This window comes from Anabrus simplex, chromosome 3 (assembly GCF_040414725.1).
Source record: "Anabrus simplex isolate iqAnaSimp1 chromosome 3, ASM4041472v1, whole genome shotgun sequence".
Taxonomy (NCBI): domain Eukaryota; kingdom Metazoa; phylum Arthropoda; class Insecta; order Orthoptera; family Tettigoniidae; genus Anabrus; species Anabrus simplex.
Window position 1 is genome coordinate 417,491,213 of NC_090267.1, and position 16,638 is coordinate 417,507,850.

General features: G+C 38.2%; 1 protein-coding gene across 1 annotated transcript in view; it reads left to right on the forward strand.

The window, feature by feature from the left end:
- LOC136867389 (chorion peroxidase) overlaps positions 1-16,093 on the forward strand; it is a 107,122-nt gene extending 91,029 nt beyond the window's left edge. The window contains exons 10-14 of the mRNA XM_067144573.2: positions 89-242; positions 2,250-2,420; positions 2,968-3,166; positions 11,964-12,078; positions 15,904-16,093. Coding sequence (XP_067000674.2) covers positions 89-242; positions 2,250-2,420; positions 2,968-3,166; positions 11,964-12,078; positions 15,904-15,979 — 715 coding nt within the window. The 3' untranslated portion in view covers positions 15,980-16,093. The remainder of the gene's footprint in view (positions 1-88; positions 243-2,249; positions 2,421-2,967; positions 3,167-11,963; positions 12,079-15,903) is intronic.
- Positions 16,094-16,638: the final 545 nt, after the last annotated feature.

The window sequence follows — 16,638 nt, forward strand, 5'->3', positions numbered from 1 at the left end:
AAAACTATAATTTGTAATCAGAAAATTTAATGCATAAACCTAGATGCAATAATTTAATAGACGTCTATTCTTCTGTTTTTACGAGCAGAATTACGAATAGGAGGAGGATGGAAGAACAAATTTTCCTGCCAGATGTGCTGTTTAATCCTTCCCGTATGAGGAGGAGGGAGTTTTATGACCGCTACTTAGACATGTTGTCCTCACAACCTATGCAACAAGTGGACACTGCTTTCACTCAAGCAGTGAGTATTATATTTTCCAGTTGAGAAATTACTTTTTACAACTGTAATTGTAGGATACACATAAGTAGAATTGTAGTGTAGATAATTTATTAGTATCGTGCTTGCTTTGCTGTTCAATAATCCTTGTGTAGTATACAGTACAGTACTTTTTTCCTTTGATTTTTGCATATTCATAGAATGTTATTTTATTTTCATTTCATATTATTTATATTTCTGTTGAAGAAGGGAATAAAATTGGCTGATGAATGCAGATGTAGGCATTGTGGGTATGAGTTGTCATTAAGGAGTATGAGGAAGTGTTACCACTTGGAAAGATAATTTGGCTTCTAACAGAGGACAAGGATAAAGGTAGGTCTCACTCCAATAACGTACAGGGTACGGTACGCAGACGAGAGAGAGGGGAAGGGAGGGGAGAAATTTTGGGAGACAGGTGGGCAAATGTTTTAAGAGGAAGGAAATCAAACGCTAAGGGGTATAGTCAGGAGGAAAGTTCTGGAGCGATATCAGTGAGGAATCGGTATGAGCCATTGTTCGTAGAGCAGCAGAGGGACGGTGGGGAATGGGGAAGTGTTGGAGAGGTGGAGAGGATAGGAAGTGGAACATGGTCACGACGGAGAAAAGGGAGTAGAAAGTTAGTTCTACAGCCATCAGAGAAAGTGAGGGAAATCGGGAGGAGAGGGGATGTAATGAGGTGGATAGAGAGGCTGCTCTGATCATGGAGGGGGCAGGGGGGACTGTTTTAGGCTTGTAGGGGGGGGGGGGAATTGTGGAGGAAAGGGAATCAGGATAGTGTGTTATCCAGATTAAGGCAGATGTTGAGGAAAGTACAAGGGGAGGAGGATGGTAAGGAGAAGGTGGTAGTTTTTCATGTTCATACCAACATAAGGCAAGCATGAATAGGTATCAACATAGTTGGGATGTATGAGATCTAGTTTTGACAGTGCAACAGAAATTCAATGCACTGAAACCTCTCTTTGTCGAATGCGTCAATACCTGCGAGTTATGATGACAAGGGTGATTGCATGACCTATAGTTAAGGTATTTCCCTTTGGAGAAGTCTTTACATCATTCTGTGTATTGCATTGACACATTCATCAGCAACACAGCGAGTAGATACTTTTCATACATTAAAATATAAGTTTTGGCAGACTCTCTATTCTACATACTGTTTGTTATATTGACATCTAGTCCGATAAAGGTTATAGTAGACTGTTGACCTTTGTGCAATTGCCTTCTAGGATATCTTGTCAGAATATACATTAAAAACAAGGAGAGGACAACACACAACCCTGTTACGCACCGCGTTGAATGTATGTTTGATATAATGGACGCAATTTCTCTTCAGTTTAGACTTTAATTTACAACTTTGAAGTACTTCAGTGTTTTTTATGATATCAGAAGCCATCTCTTTTTCAATTTTGACTGTGTTAATTTATAACTGTTAGGTTCTTCAGTCTGCTGAAATTAGTTTTGAATAAATACTTAAGAAAAGAGAACAAATGTTAACAGAATTAAATTGTGTATTTTTAAAGTATAATTTTTTTAACATAAGTAAACATAACCTCAGTTACCGTATTATAGAAAAAGGTTCCTCAATCTGTCAAAACTATTTCAGTACACTTCCAATTTAGAAAATAAGCCTACCTGAAAAAGGAAGCAGTAACAGATTATACTTTTTTAAAAATTGATGAAATTTAATCTTTCAAGAACAAAAAATGTCTTCTATTCATTAATTTAAAAGATAATGAGAAATGGTAAATAAATAGTTGGTTCATTTGGGCATCAGACCCTTCAAATTAATATGTTTATGATCATTCTACCAGGTCTACAGATAAATAGCTTACACCTTCCAATTTAATCATCCAAAATTGAAAATTTAATTTTTCTAATTCAATGATCTTTATCCAAAGATTCTCATTGGCATTTTGCTGAGGATCTTCCCTTATTTGTTAGTAAATGCCATGGCTCATTATTCTGTTTGTCTAATGAATGTCTGTTTACTTCCAGTTAACAAACTACATGTTCCATGGAAATAATCCATTTGGTGTTGATTTGGTATCGATCAATATCCAGAGAGGGCGTGACCATGGAATAGCCACCTATAATGATTTTCGTGAGCTCAGTGGATTGCCAAGGGCAGTCTCGTTTGAAGACTTCCAGGATCGCTTCTCTCCCCAGGCAAGTTTGATTTTAAAAATTGATGAAAAATTTACTTAATCCTAAAATAAAAGTTTTGATGTTAATCTGTGTTTCCTGGCAATTTTATTTTAGTACATCAAATGGAAATGTATCAAATATTTCCCTTGATAATTTATTCCAATCCCTTACTCCTCATCTGATAAATAAATATTGCCCCAACTTGACTCCTAGAATTCTGAATTTATCTTCATATTATGATCTTCCATACATTTCAAAGTTCCTCAAGCTTATTCATCTACTTATGTCTATACACACCAGATCTCCACTGATGACTCGAAACATACCACATAGTCGATTCTCTTCTTGCTCCCAAGATTCCCAACCCAAAGTTTGCAACATTTTCGTAACACTACTCCTGTCAGAAATCACCCAGAACAAACCGTGCTGTTTTCCTTTGAAATTTTTCCAGTTCTTGTAAACATAAACATTTTTAAATGGTATTAAATATATTGAAAGTTATTGATGTTCAGATTGCATCATGTCATCTTTTGAAATTCAAAATAACCATTATTGTTTTTCTTTCTAGGCTATAGAAACATTACAGCAAGTATATCATTCCCCAGAGGATGTGGACCTGTTTGTTGGAGGGCTATTGGAGGAACCAGTTCCTGGAGCACTGGTGGGGCCAACTTTCCTTGGTATTATAGCCGATCAATTCTCCAGATACAAAATTGGGGATCGGTTTTTCTATGAAAATGGTGGACAGCCACATTCATTTTCAAAATGTAAGTAAATTTCATGATGCTGCTATGGTTGACCGATACAAATTTTGGTGCTTAATGACATGTTCACATCCATCTACCACTTACATCAAGACATCATTGTAACGTGGAGGCAAGTAGCGGGTAACTAAATAAGACTGGTAGAGTTTACTCTGTTTTATTAAATAGGCCTATTACTAATTGCTGAACAATCATGCAGGCTCTCTCTCTCTATCTCACTGTTCAGTCACACAAGTTATTTGCACTGACACAACCTAAAACAATTACACCGCACACATTTCTGCAATTGTCACTTGGACCCTAGGGCAGTTCGTGATCAAATCACTAAGTCTATGGTGGCCATGACTTCTCAGTTTATGCATGTGTAACACAGTCATGCAAATCTGCATGGTACAGGTTTACACACTCACAGCAGTCTTCTTCTGTTGTCCCTCATCTATTTGCTCAGCTGCACTGTTTCATCAACTCTCACTCTGGCACCAACAGTACTCAATGAACACTGTCCTCAGTTACACTCCACTGAAGAGTCTTCCCTCTTAGATTGCTAGGATCCCCCTGTGCATGGGTGGGGGTCATAGAATAACACCCACAGCATCCCCTGCCCATCATAAGAGACTAAAAGAGGCCTCAGGGATTCTCAGCTTGGGAGTGTGGGTTGGTGACCATGGGGCCCTTAGCTGAGTCCTGGCATTGCTTCCACTTAACTTGTTGACTCATTACTTTCATCTATCCTAGACAACCTCCCATGGTCAACTCTTGTTTTTTTTCTGACACTTGGTGCCATTAGATTCCAAGGCCTAAGGAGTCTTTCATTTTCATACCCTTCGTGGCCCTTGTCCTTCTTTGACTGATACCTTCATTTTTTGAAATGTTGGTTCTGTTCCATTTTTCTCTCCGATTAGTGAGAGTATGGTTGCCTAGTTGTATTTCCTCTTAAAACAATCACCACCACCAACACCACTTTGATTGCTGGGAGAAGTGAGCCCACATTGAACCATCACAATCTCATCTGGCCCACCCTTTATAAGGGGAGCCTACTCTTCCAGATGCATTCTAATGAGGAAATGCTCCTAGAACTGTCTGGAAATTGAATCCTGTGGTGACACTTTCAAATTTTTTCTGGTAACACCAGGGAGACCGAAAGGATGTTTCAGAGTAGTGGTAAAGGAGCTGGCCACGTGTGCGTAGCTTATCTCCATCTGGTTGCTAGTAGTGGCAAGAATGCAGGGCCCACACTCGGTGATGTCATTTGCCATTAGGAGCCAGGCTGTCTTGCTCGTCCCAAGACATCGCATTAAAATGGCAGACCCCATCATTTTTTAGCACTTGAACCTGTCTTCCAAAAATTTCAAGGCAAAATTGTGCCTTTTTTCCTGACCATCAATTGACATTTGTTCCTCAAAATTCATGTATAATCACTAAACTTTGAAGTACTTTTCTTACATTTGGTAACTTGTGTATTTGCATGAATGTTTCATAACTAATCTTTCACCACTTGTATTTATCAAATGTTCCTTCCCTTCTCTTGAATTTATCTGGCGATTTTCTTATCCTACCTACCCACATCAAGGCTGAAGATGTCACTATGACCCCCTAATGATTGCTGATGCCTCCCTCCTGACGAAGTTGGGAACCAGAAACTAGCTGAGATGAGATCGATGTAGAAAAACTCAAGACTGATTAGGAGAAAGCCTATCTGTTTAGACGGCAGTATGTCTTTGCCCTTCTGTGTTTTCAAGTCTGTCCTTGCCTGCTGTTCATTGCTGCTCCTTCCACATGGACCTGCTGTTATGTTTGTCCTATTCTGTATTCTTTTTCTTATTCCCATCTTTCTATAATTGACTTGATTTGGCACTTGTTTGTTCCTTTTCAATAATTGTACTAAGATTTTAACAATTTCATCTAGGTAACATAACTGGAGAGGGTTCACTGTGTATTTGTAGAGCATGACAAACCCACCAACCTGAGCAAGATTTTTGTGTGAAACTCTAAAAGTTGTAATAATTTTAATTTTTACACATTGGTACAAGTTATATTAAACTTGTGGACTTACGCCACTCGCGCGCCTGGTGCCTGACCCGCACAGTGGTTGAAATAGAGGTAATACTGATCAGGCGGATCACGCGTCAGTCGCGTGGGTAGATTACTGTGGATTATTTACTGCGGATAACAAACGAATGCGTAAGTATGATTACGAACATAAATACATTCATATTTGCACTTCTCTATTATACAATTTTGTCACAATATCTTTATCATTGCAAAATTGCCAACTGCCGAGGCGTTATTTCTTCTGTCGAAGCATGCCATTTATTGGGTGGACTTTGTGATATTGAAGGAACGGAATTGTCGGCCATCTGCGATATCAAATAATGGCATTGTCGGCCATCTGAACAAAATATAAATAAAATAACCTAAGCATCACGACTCGGTAAAAATTATTGTAAGTTCTTTCATGTTGCTCATAAATATGATGCAAGAATAAATGACAAAGTTCAGTCCTCTTATTGCAGTACGGTAGTGGAATTTATTTCAAAAGTGGAATCACTCTTAATTCTGGTGGTGGTAAAGATAATAAACAAAAAATAGTGCCTTGCCTCATATTGTTGTCTTGCTGCTCAAAGATCCCAGAAAGAATGACAGCATATGACAAAAGCTGCGGAGAGGAAATAGGCGGGGAAACTGAATACGCGTGTGCAAATCTGGTTATGGTTGAACATGCTAGTAGACTGGACTTGCACAATGTGTGGGATAACAAGGAGTCTTTCTTACCATGCGGAAAACCTGTAATTCAAGTTTCCTCGCACCCGTTCCACGACTCGCTAGGCACGTGATCCACACATGCTTATAAACTAGCATCACACACTGCGCTGACGTGTTAATGTGAGAGACCCATGTTGATAGATGTTGACATATTACCCTGTTGAGCCCTGCATATTTGTTGGAATTAAACTGCATTGGTGCTGCGATTATTTTGAAGGAGATAGTGACACTTCACATGAGAAATTTCTTACAAGAGCATTAAAGATTTAAACAGGCTATGCATGAAAACATTATGAATTAATCAACACTTCATCACATCTGTTATTTTTTTCAGTAGCTGAAGTGTGTGGTAAGACTCAAAACACCATTCCAAATGCAGGTGAACCTGACATCACATCAGTTTTTTCTTGTGTTTTGTACCAACGTTACTGAATCTGGATGGGCAGTGCTATGCTACAGTGGGTGGAATAGGAATAGAGAAATGAATGCAGTTCCTGGATTTTAACTTAATGGAGTAATCTAGCCAAGGTCTTCCTGAAATTCTTTGCACTGGAAGACTGACATGACTGATAATTCTTTCAGCTACATCTACTGTGAAGTTAGTTTAATGCATCCTTCTCCCAACAATATTCTGGTACAAAACATGAGCTAAATAAGGTCATGTCCGTTGGTGTTCATACCACAAACCTCAAAACAAGGAATGTGTTTATTTTATTAGCATACTGTCTGTGTGTTGAACTGTAACATGGTAATTTACTTGTACTTCCACTCAAATTTGTTCATCAGAACTGTTAATAGTATTACTCATACTATTAATAATTTACTAACTTCACTTGAACTAAATTCCTAATCATTTTTTCTGTAAGGGGATCTGTAACTTTCAGTTTACTGGCAGCCATGTTGTTTACAAGCAAATCTCAAAATCCAGAGATAGCAGACTTCAAACTAATATGACCAAGCACACTGTCAATATATATTAGCAAGCAGTATATAACATTGGGGAGGGAGTCCCTATACAAATCACAAATGCAACTCAACTCTGCCATCTTTTGAGGAACAGTTGAATTGCTTAGTAAAATGAGAAAACAGAACAGTTCCATGGTCTGGCATTCAGTCCACCAAGATGAAGCAGTTCTGTGGCTCGGGCTCAATGAGTTAGGGAATCTTTGCTGCTCCAGCATCTCTTCACAACCTTTGGCAATTGCTTGGATGTTAAAAATGTGGTGAGGTTGCCATTTCCAAAGACCATCAAAACTTGCAAAAAGAAAGTGAATGCGGCATGCTCATTGGAAAAGCTATCAAAGTTCATTGTAACCCTGGCTATCACTGATAAGATGACTAGGCTTGCAATGATTTCAGTGATAATTAGGAATTAAAGTTCATGCCCTAAAATCTTGATAAATGTGTGCATTTATGCTCCAAAAATAGCAAACTGTGCAACAATAATAATGGATCAATTTGAACATATTTTTACAAAAGATTGTATTTACTGGCGTAATTCTTGCACCTTTTTCTTTAAATATTATGACCAAAACTTTGAGTGCAAGAATTATTGGTATCCAGTACTGGTAAATTAAAATACTGTACTGTAATACTGATGTCTCATACTTGAGTTACGCCTAGCAATCAGAAACGGAGAGCACGAGTCCGGTATTTCGGTTGTCTATGCGTGAAGTCAGGGTGGGGCTGTTAGTGGAGGAGCAATGCTGACTACCTCTTGTTTGTCTAACAGGGTGCTGACAAGAGTTAACACTGTAGTTCCATGAGTAAGGTGATTCTGACAAAGATAACACTGGTATTACTTGCTTCTCTTGTACTTAATAGGGGGTGCCTGTGACCATGCGATCAGTTGTGACTTAATAGAGGTCAGTGTGTATTACAGCATCTTGTTTAATGCTTAAAATGCAATATGGAGACTACCATAGCAAGGATAAAGCAGGGAGTGCAGATGATTTGACATGCAAATTGTGGTAATGTATATTCAATTACAAATATGGATAAAATTAGAGAAATTAACTTGAACTGAATTCCTAATCATTTTTTCTGTAAGGGGATCTGCAACTTTCAGTTTACTGGCAGCCATGGCAGCCAGGCTTTAAGTCTACCTGAAGTATTAAATTTTACTTTGACCATGATTAAATCATGATAGATGCAGAACACTAAGAGTAACACAATTTTTAACAGTTCAAATCGCACTTAAACCAATCAGACATGGAGTAACGTTTCAACTGTGTCAATGAAATCTTGCCTTGGCATAAAACACGATGCAGAAGAGAGCCCAGGGAATCTCCAACTGGGAGAGCAAAGGCCTTGGACTGGCAACGTAGCAAGAAAGATGCAGTAAAAATGAACACTCAAAAGGCATTGGCTCATTGCGTGACTTTCTTCAACTTTAGTGCTGAGATGGCTTAATCACAGGTAGATTCACATAATTTCAGCCTGTTTGCTTTCGTGAAAAAACTTTCTTTGAAGAAAAAATTGAGATTGGTAGGAAAAAAGGTACTTAAAAATGTTGAAATCATTATGAATATGCCATATAAGCATTAGAGTATTGAAAATATGGCGTATTTATAAAAATGGCCAAAGCATGCAATTATAAAACCAATCCCCATGGCGCAACAACCCTGAAGGGCCATTGCCTACCAAATGACCGCTGCTCAGCTCGAAGGCTTACAGATTACGAGGGGTCATGTGCTTAGTACGACGGATCCTCTCGGCCGTTATTTTTGGGTTTTCTAAATTGGGGCTGCCATCTCGGTCAGATAGCTCCTAAATTGTAATAACATAGGCTGAGTGGACCTCAAACCAGCCCTCAGATGCAGGTAAAAATCCCTGACCTGGCCAGGAATCTAACCCAGGGCCTCTGGTGGGTAAGAGGCAGGCATGCTATGCCTACATTGCGGGGCCGGCAAAGTGCAGTTATATGAAACATAAAACCATATTTGATATATGCTAGAAATGTGTAATATATACAGGTAACTCAAAAGTACAGTATACTGAGAGAGTTGGCCATGTGGTTAGAAGCACGCAGCTGTGAGCCTGCATCCGGGAGATAGTGGGTTCGAGCCCCTCTGTCGGCAGCCCTGAAGATGGTTTTCCGTGGTTTCCCCATTTTCACACCAGGCAAATGCTGGGACTGTACCTTAGTCACGGCCATGTCCTTCCCACTCCTAAGTCTTACCTATCCCATTGTCACCAGACTGTGTCGGTGGGACGTAAAACAAATTGAAAAAAAAAAACAGTATATACATCTAAGCCCAAGCAAAAGCAAAATGTGCTACTGAATTTCCAATCCCCAATGTTAATGCAATGTTTAGTTATACTAACTGTATTTTAATGGCAAATTAATACTTCATTGAGAGACTAAAAATATTCCCATTTCAGAATTCAGTTGCTAAGGTTTAGAATTATCATTCCAGAAGCACTGTATTTCAATTAACTGCTCTAAAAATAGTAATGAAACCTATATAATTAATCATAACAGGCAGGAAGTAACAGCTCTTTGTTTTGTGAAAGTTGTCAAGGGTGATCAGGATTTTATGATTCCTTTAGCTTTAATTGGCCGTACACGATAGGATAAAACACTGTTGTAAGATCAGTTGCCTGCTGAACCAGGAAACAGGTCTTCTCTTGCCATTCCATTTGTCTGTTATGAAAATTTGTCCAGAACCATACAGACCCATAAGGTGGAGCCCTGCCTCATTGAAATCACATTTTTTATCAGTTGCGCAGTGTCATGTCCACCATCTACTGTGGAAGTTCATTTTGGAGGAATGAGTAGCATATTATTAGATGGCTTTCGACCAAGCTTGATAGCTGCAGTCGCTTAAGTGTGGCCAGTATTCAGGAGATAGAGGGTTCAAACCACACAGTTGGCAGCCTTGAAGATGGTTTTTCTGTGGTTTCCCATTTTCACACCTGGCACCTTACATAAGGCCATGGATGCTTTCTTCCCAGTCCTAGCCCTTTCTTGTGCCATCATCGCCATAAGACCTACATGTCGGTGCAATGTAAAACAACTTCTAAAATATTTTTTTTAAAGATGGGTTTTGAAAAAATGTGATCCAATTCAGTAGTCTCAAAGATTCCATGCCGGACATTTACTCCCCATTATACTCAAAGTGTGACCTGACTACCCAATAGGAATTTCTCACACTTCAATAATCCACATTCTGGCAATCCAAAGCCATTTTTGTGAAACTGTGATTCATCTGAAAAGAGGACTGTTTATAAAAAGGCTGCAGCTTGACTGCATTGAGAGATGTTGGATGGTATGCTAAGTGTTAGTCTGACTGTAGAACTGAAGTAATTCCAAATGGCATGGGTAAAATTTATTACATTTAACATGCTATAAAACATGATGGGTTGTTGTTGGTCTGTTGCCCCAGTGTAAATAATAATAATAATAATATAATAATAATAATAATAATAATAATGGCATGTGGCCTTAGAAAAGTCCTGGTGCAGATCTTTCGATTTGACGCCATATAGGTGTCCTGCGGGTCTATGAGCATGGTGCCCTACCTATGATGAATTATGAAAATGGCACATGCACCCAGCTCCTGAGCTACTGGATTTAATCAGTGAAGATTGAAATGCCCTCACCTCCCCTCTCCCACCCCTCACTGTCAAAACCCCTTAGGGGTGTATTAAGTCCACTTCTTATTTGTATCCTCATAAAAAGAATTAAGAGGGATGTAAAAGGAGTTTAAGTTGATTCCCCCCCCCGATACGTATTTATTTTTAAAGGAGATTCCAAATACCAAGCTCGATAGCTGCAGTATCTTAAGTGCAGCCAGTATCGAGTATTCTGGAGATAAAGGGTTCCATTTTCCATGGTTTTCCATTTTCACACTAAGCAAATGCTGGGGCTGTACCTTAACTAAGACCACGGCCGCTTCCTTCCCACCCCTAGCCCTTTCCTGTCTCATCATCGCCATAAGACCTATCTGTATTGGTGCGACGTAAAACAACTTGTTAAAAAAATCCAAATACCAATTTTCATGACTATAACATCTTCAGTTTTTTAGATATATCCTCATAAAAGGTATTCAACACCTTTTTAACACCCCTCCCCGAAAGAGGATTTTCCAAAAACATGTGTCCCCTTATTTATAAAGGAGATTCCAAATACCAATTTTCACGTCTTTGAACTGTTACAAAATATCTACAAATCCTACCTTAGTGAGCACCTATATTGTAATATAAATGTATCTCCAAAATGTTATTTCTTTATGTCCAGTAGTTTTGGCTCGGCAATGATGAATCAGTCGTTAGGACATGTTATTTTATATATATAGTGTTGGAAATGACCAATCTTTGATTCTACATCTTCTAGTTAGTATTGCCTGTTATTTCCATTTGTTTCCCTGAATTACAGTTTTCTGGTGAGTCATTTTGAAATTTTGGTATCAATTATAGTGAAAAATACTCTGTAGGCACGGTCACTGTCAAAATATGAATGTAAAATTGGCCATTCATAAATATTATTTATCAGAATGGTTCTTGAAAGCCCCATGTCTTAAGTTACTCATGACAGTCCTATTGTCAGCTATTCCATTCTCTGGGGGCATTTGAGTCACTCTGAGAAGACTCTCTAATTTGTCTTCGGATTCTTCAAATGAAAAATCACTTGTCTACATCCATAGTCAGAAATTGATGCAATCTGTTCTCGCTAACAATGTCACAAAATATATACCTATATAAATCGCAAAAAGCCAGTCTCAAAACTCACGATGCCCGCTTGACTGAACATGATAGCCTCTTGCAGCTAGTAAAAAGCTAGCAGGAAGATAATTCAAATCGATTAGAGGATTCCCCTTTCAACCAGACCTATAAGTGTTTCCTGCCATCTGTTGAGGTTTTTTTAATTACAATGTGTGCCAGTGATGCTGGATCTCTGACCATATGAAATTATATCCTGAACTGTGCTTGAAATCTCTCCAAATTTTTAGAATAAACTTCAATTTCTTCTTCTCAAATAAACTGAACTTTCTTGTACCGTAATTGTTAATTGAAACCAATTTACTGTTTCTAGCACAACTTCGGGAGATCAAGAAAACTACTCTTGCTAGACTCGTCTGTGATAACAGTGATGAGTTGGAGTTGCTTTCCGTTTCAATGAATCCCTTCCTTCGCAAGGATAATCCTGGGTAAGTATTCTGATGCTCAACATTATTCTCAAGACTAAAGACCTCCCTAAAATTATCCTACAGCAATAAGGGATTTAGCAGTAAATTTTTTCTATGTCTTACCTGCTGTCTTGAGCACACTTAGTTTTGAATTTATAAATGACCTGGTTTAATTACTCTCACAATGTTTTAAGCAAGTTTTGAGAACTATCCCTTTCACTTTGAATAAATGCTGCTGTACTATAGATATCACTGCTATACTTTGCCAAACTGCTCCACAAGTTTCTATCTACTTCAGAAACTTCATCTTTCTCACTGGACAATTGTCTAAAAGTTCAGAACAGTAGGAAAAAACTACTGCTGTAGCCTTTAAAATGACCGTGTAGATATGCTTGACTAAGGAGATGACCAATGCACGTCTTTTATAATATCTTTGACATAGATGTTATTAATGCCTAAGTTATACACAAAAGTGATGAGTACAAAACTGAAGTACTGATAGAGAGAGAGAGAGAGAGAGAGAGGGGGGGGGGGGGGGTTGAAGAGCAAGGACAATATGAAGAAATGTCAGATTGTTTTGCAAGAAGATAGCATGGCCAGTGGCACATGAAACATATGCTTAGACCTGTCTGCAGAAAATATGCATGAAAAGTAGAAATCGTATGTGCAAATGTTTGTTAATATTCTGAAAGTATTTCAGAAGTTTTCTCATTAATTTGGATAAATGACAAAACATACCAGCAAAGAAATTTCAATGCTTCCTATTGTTACACTGGATGCCAAATTGTGTAAGTCTAAAAGATTCAAAGGCCTGGGATTATACAAAGTACAGTGGGAATAACTTATCCAACAGTTTTGTGTGTGTAGCATCCTAGAAAGTTCCAATAATTACTATATTAGTGCAGTCAGAGATCTCAAGAAAGACAGAGAAATGTCTCTTAGCTGGAAGTCGAGAAAGGGTGACATAAAAATGTTAAGTGTTAAACTGTAGAAGTATGGTAAAGAAAGTAGAATTAAGTAATTTAATAGATATATATTTACCAGATACTGTAATAGTTGTATTGTGGATGTGGCAATTCACCTGGATAACTGTCCTAAATGCACATCAGTGAAGATGGTTGGTTGAAGGGTACATACAAAACATGAAGTCAGCTATGCAATAACAACAAACACAACAAAAGCTCAAAGTTGGTAATGTGGGATTTTGAACACAAACTTATCATGCATTGTGTTGTAGATCAGTATGGTCTATAGCTGCCTTGGGCCGTGAAGTATGCTTGAACATACAGTATACTTGGCACCAAAGAATAGAACTTGATTAAGGGCAAATTATCCAACTGTTGGTTAGCTGCTTCAGTCAGTTGCTGAATGTTACTAGGACTAGGATGGTAGAAAACTGTTCCTTCAGCTCATGCCAAGATTGTCCAAGATAGTTCATGTCTGTAGAATATGCTAGTCACACAATTTGATTTATGCCATGCATCTCAAGGAACTGATTGATCACTCTGGGTCAATGGGAAAAAGAATTATCAACTATGAGTAAAGCCCTCACTCACAGTGCCAGCAAATCCTGTAAGTAAACACTGGGGAAGGATGTTTTCTCTGTTTACCAGACTAGTCATGTTACACAGGATAGACATCAGAGGTATGCATTCACCAAATATGACCCTACCCCAGAACATGATGGAACTCCCTTGTTGCTGATGGCGCCCCAGGATTACGGACTCATCAAATATCTTGCCCAATCGTCTCCACTCTTGTTGTATAGGTGTAAGTTTACGGTGACCTCATCAAAAAGGAACGTAAGCTTCTACTATTCCTGATGCCATGGGATATGAGTTGTTCACCACCTCACACAAACTGCTTATCGTGTGGTTTAAGAGGAGCCTTTAGCTTTCAGTACAGGCCTTCTTGATATCAGTCCTCCTTAGTGCAGCCAATTTTGTACCATCTGCTCTGGCACATTCCCTCTGGTGGCCTTCTGAAAATAGTGACTGACTGAGGTGATGGAAGCCTACGATGTGCTGATGGCAAGTTACCAATCCTCCCTGATAGTTGTTTTGCCTGGGCATCGTGTCAGTTTTGGTCAGTATCTCTCTCTCTCCCTCTCTCTCTCTCTTTCTCTCTCTCTCTCTCTCAACTTTTTCAAACTCTGGAGAAATCACTCTAACTTGCTCCAACAGGTGCAGCAACATTGACTTGTTGCTATCCTTCTTTCAGCTATGTCACAGTTCAGATCCATCAGTATCAGAAATAAATACTCTTGCAGTGTTTACTTCAGTCCTACACATGCTGTCTACACACCACTGAATTAAAAAGTTATTATGTTAAACTGATACTATAAATTCCTCCTGTTGGACAAATCTGACCCTGATCTGGTTTTAGTGCCACTATGTGTTGGACATTGTCCTCCAGTGCACACTGTAAACATATTTGAGGTACCGTGACAAATACTGTGTGAAATAATTACGAGCAAAACTATTCTCGAGCGCTGTAATACAAATTTGAATATTCAGATGAAAGTAAATTTTCGTTTGGATTTTAATAATATATCAATTATCCTTGTATAGGCACAATTTCACTTTGTGGAACTAAGCTTTATAACAGACTAAGAACTTAATTATTACAATTAATCAAATCAAAATATTTATTTTGCAAATGGAATATTTTCCTTGTTAAAAGTATATACAGAGTCTGTCTTATAAACCCAGACAGAAAACATTGTATTTGTACTCTGCGCTACAGCAGCTGCCTCAGCCTAACTTAAGTCCTGCACAACTTTAAGCGTGTGTACAATCTTATACACAAAATCTTACCTCATAAAAGATGCTGGAAGGGTCATCCTTCATAATGAGGGACTTCCAAAACACTGTCAGGATTTTCTGCACACCAATAGTGAGAGTTAAGACTGTTCACATGACCATTAAAATGAAACCAGGCCCCATCCGAAAAGTACACAAGCTGTGAGTTGAAAAAACGATCATTCAATGATGCAAGATACCACTCGCAATATCTTTCTTGTGGCTGGATCAGCAGGTTTTAAACAGTGGGCCTGTGTAAACTGATATCGTTTGATGTGTAACAGTTTTCTTGCCCTGTGTGGAAAAGAAACCAAAACCCTTACTTGTTGTGCATATTTTGTGAATGATTTATTCGGTGACCATTCAAGATTATAACCAATGTCGTCTAGCTTTCCCTCGGTTGAAACTGTTTTGTGTGCACACATTTGTTATTGAGCACTGAACCAGTAGTTTTAAATTTATATAAAATTAAGTGAATCTGTGCTCATGAAGGTGGCACTTCACCAGGAAATTGCTGAACAAATGAATCTCATACCCATCAAGCTGACTTGTACTTAAAATAACTTTTACATATGAAAATATGGTGTTGCAATAACTGCCTTGCAATGTTAACAACTGAGATTGATTGGCTATTGATGCTAGCTTGAACACGTGCACGCTCCTTGCAAAGTCAGGAATTACACACGTGCCTCACGTGTTGCTGCCTGGTTCTGAGATTCAAAATGCTGCTGGACGGTCTGGGTTTATAAAAGACTCTCTGTACATGTTAATATAAACCTATTCTACTCTGACCAAAATAATTTGAGAGTATAGCTGGTGTGAATCTCCCAAAAAAAATAGATCAATTATTTCCAACTTAATGCATGTGCAATTATCTTCAGGCTGTCATGAACCTATTGTGTTTTGCTATTTATATGGTATGTTCATTTATAACATTTTGTGTTCTTAAAACTGATCATTTGTAACCTTTATTTCTATTCTCTTCTACACTGTAAATCACTTGTGGATACTTGATTTGGCTATGTTAATTTTTTATGTATTTCAGAAATGCTCCACTGGACTGTAGTTTCTCTGGAATACTGAGAATGGACTTGAGATTCTGGAAAGAAAATTTATTTTGAGACTTGTAATATGCTGTACTTGTAAATAGGAAAGAAATAATTATTTTACAAATAAGTTAGTGGAAAAGAAACTATGTATAATTGTGTAAATAATAAACTTGTGTAAATATCCAATGCCAAATTATGATATTCCTTACACTTTGTTCTCCATATCATAATCTCAGTGTTGTCAAGGAGGCTAACTTATTTTTATTTGTATAAAACCAGAACAATATAATTCCGATGTTTAAATTTTGAGTGTAATTAAAGTGTACCGTAAAGTGGGGTAACTTCGGCCATACAGGCTAACTTCGGCCACTGACGAATAGCAATACTTATTTTCTCCTGTCTCCTATACTGGAAAAGATGAACCACTTGCACCACTAAAATGAACATACAATAGAATGCTCTATCAACACTCAGTAGTCCAAATAACACTGACAGGCTCATTGTTGAGTCAATCAATTTTTTTCGCAGCCCCGACTATTGTCTTCTCTGGTAACAGCAGAAAACAAACTATTCTCTAGCCCCAGCATTCAATTCTACATTCTAGTGGTTTATGGGGTCAAAATGTAAGTTCGTCTGGTAACTGATCAACACAATTTGATGAATTTTATTCAAATAGGTTTTTCACGGAATAGTTTTGTGATAAAAGTTGTCCTATTCCGGGGTAACTTTGG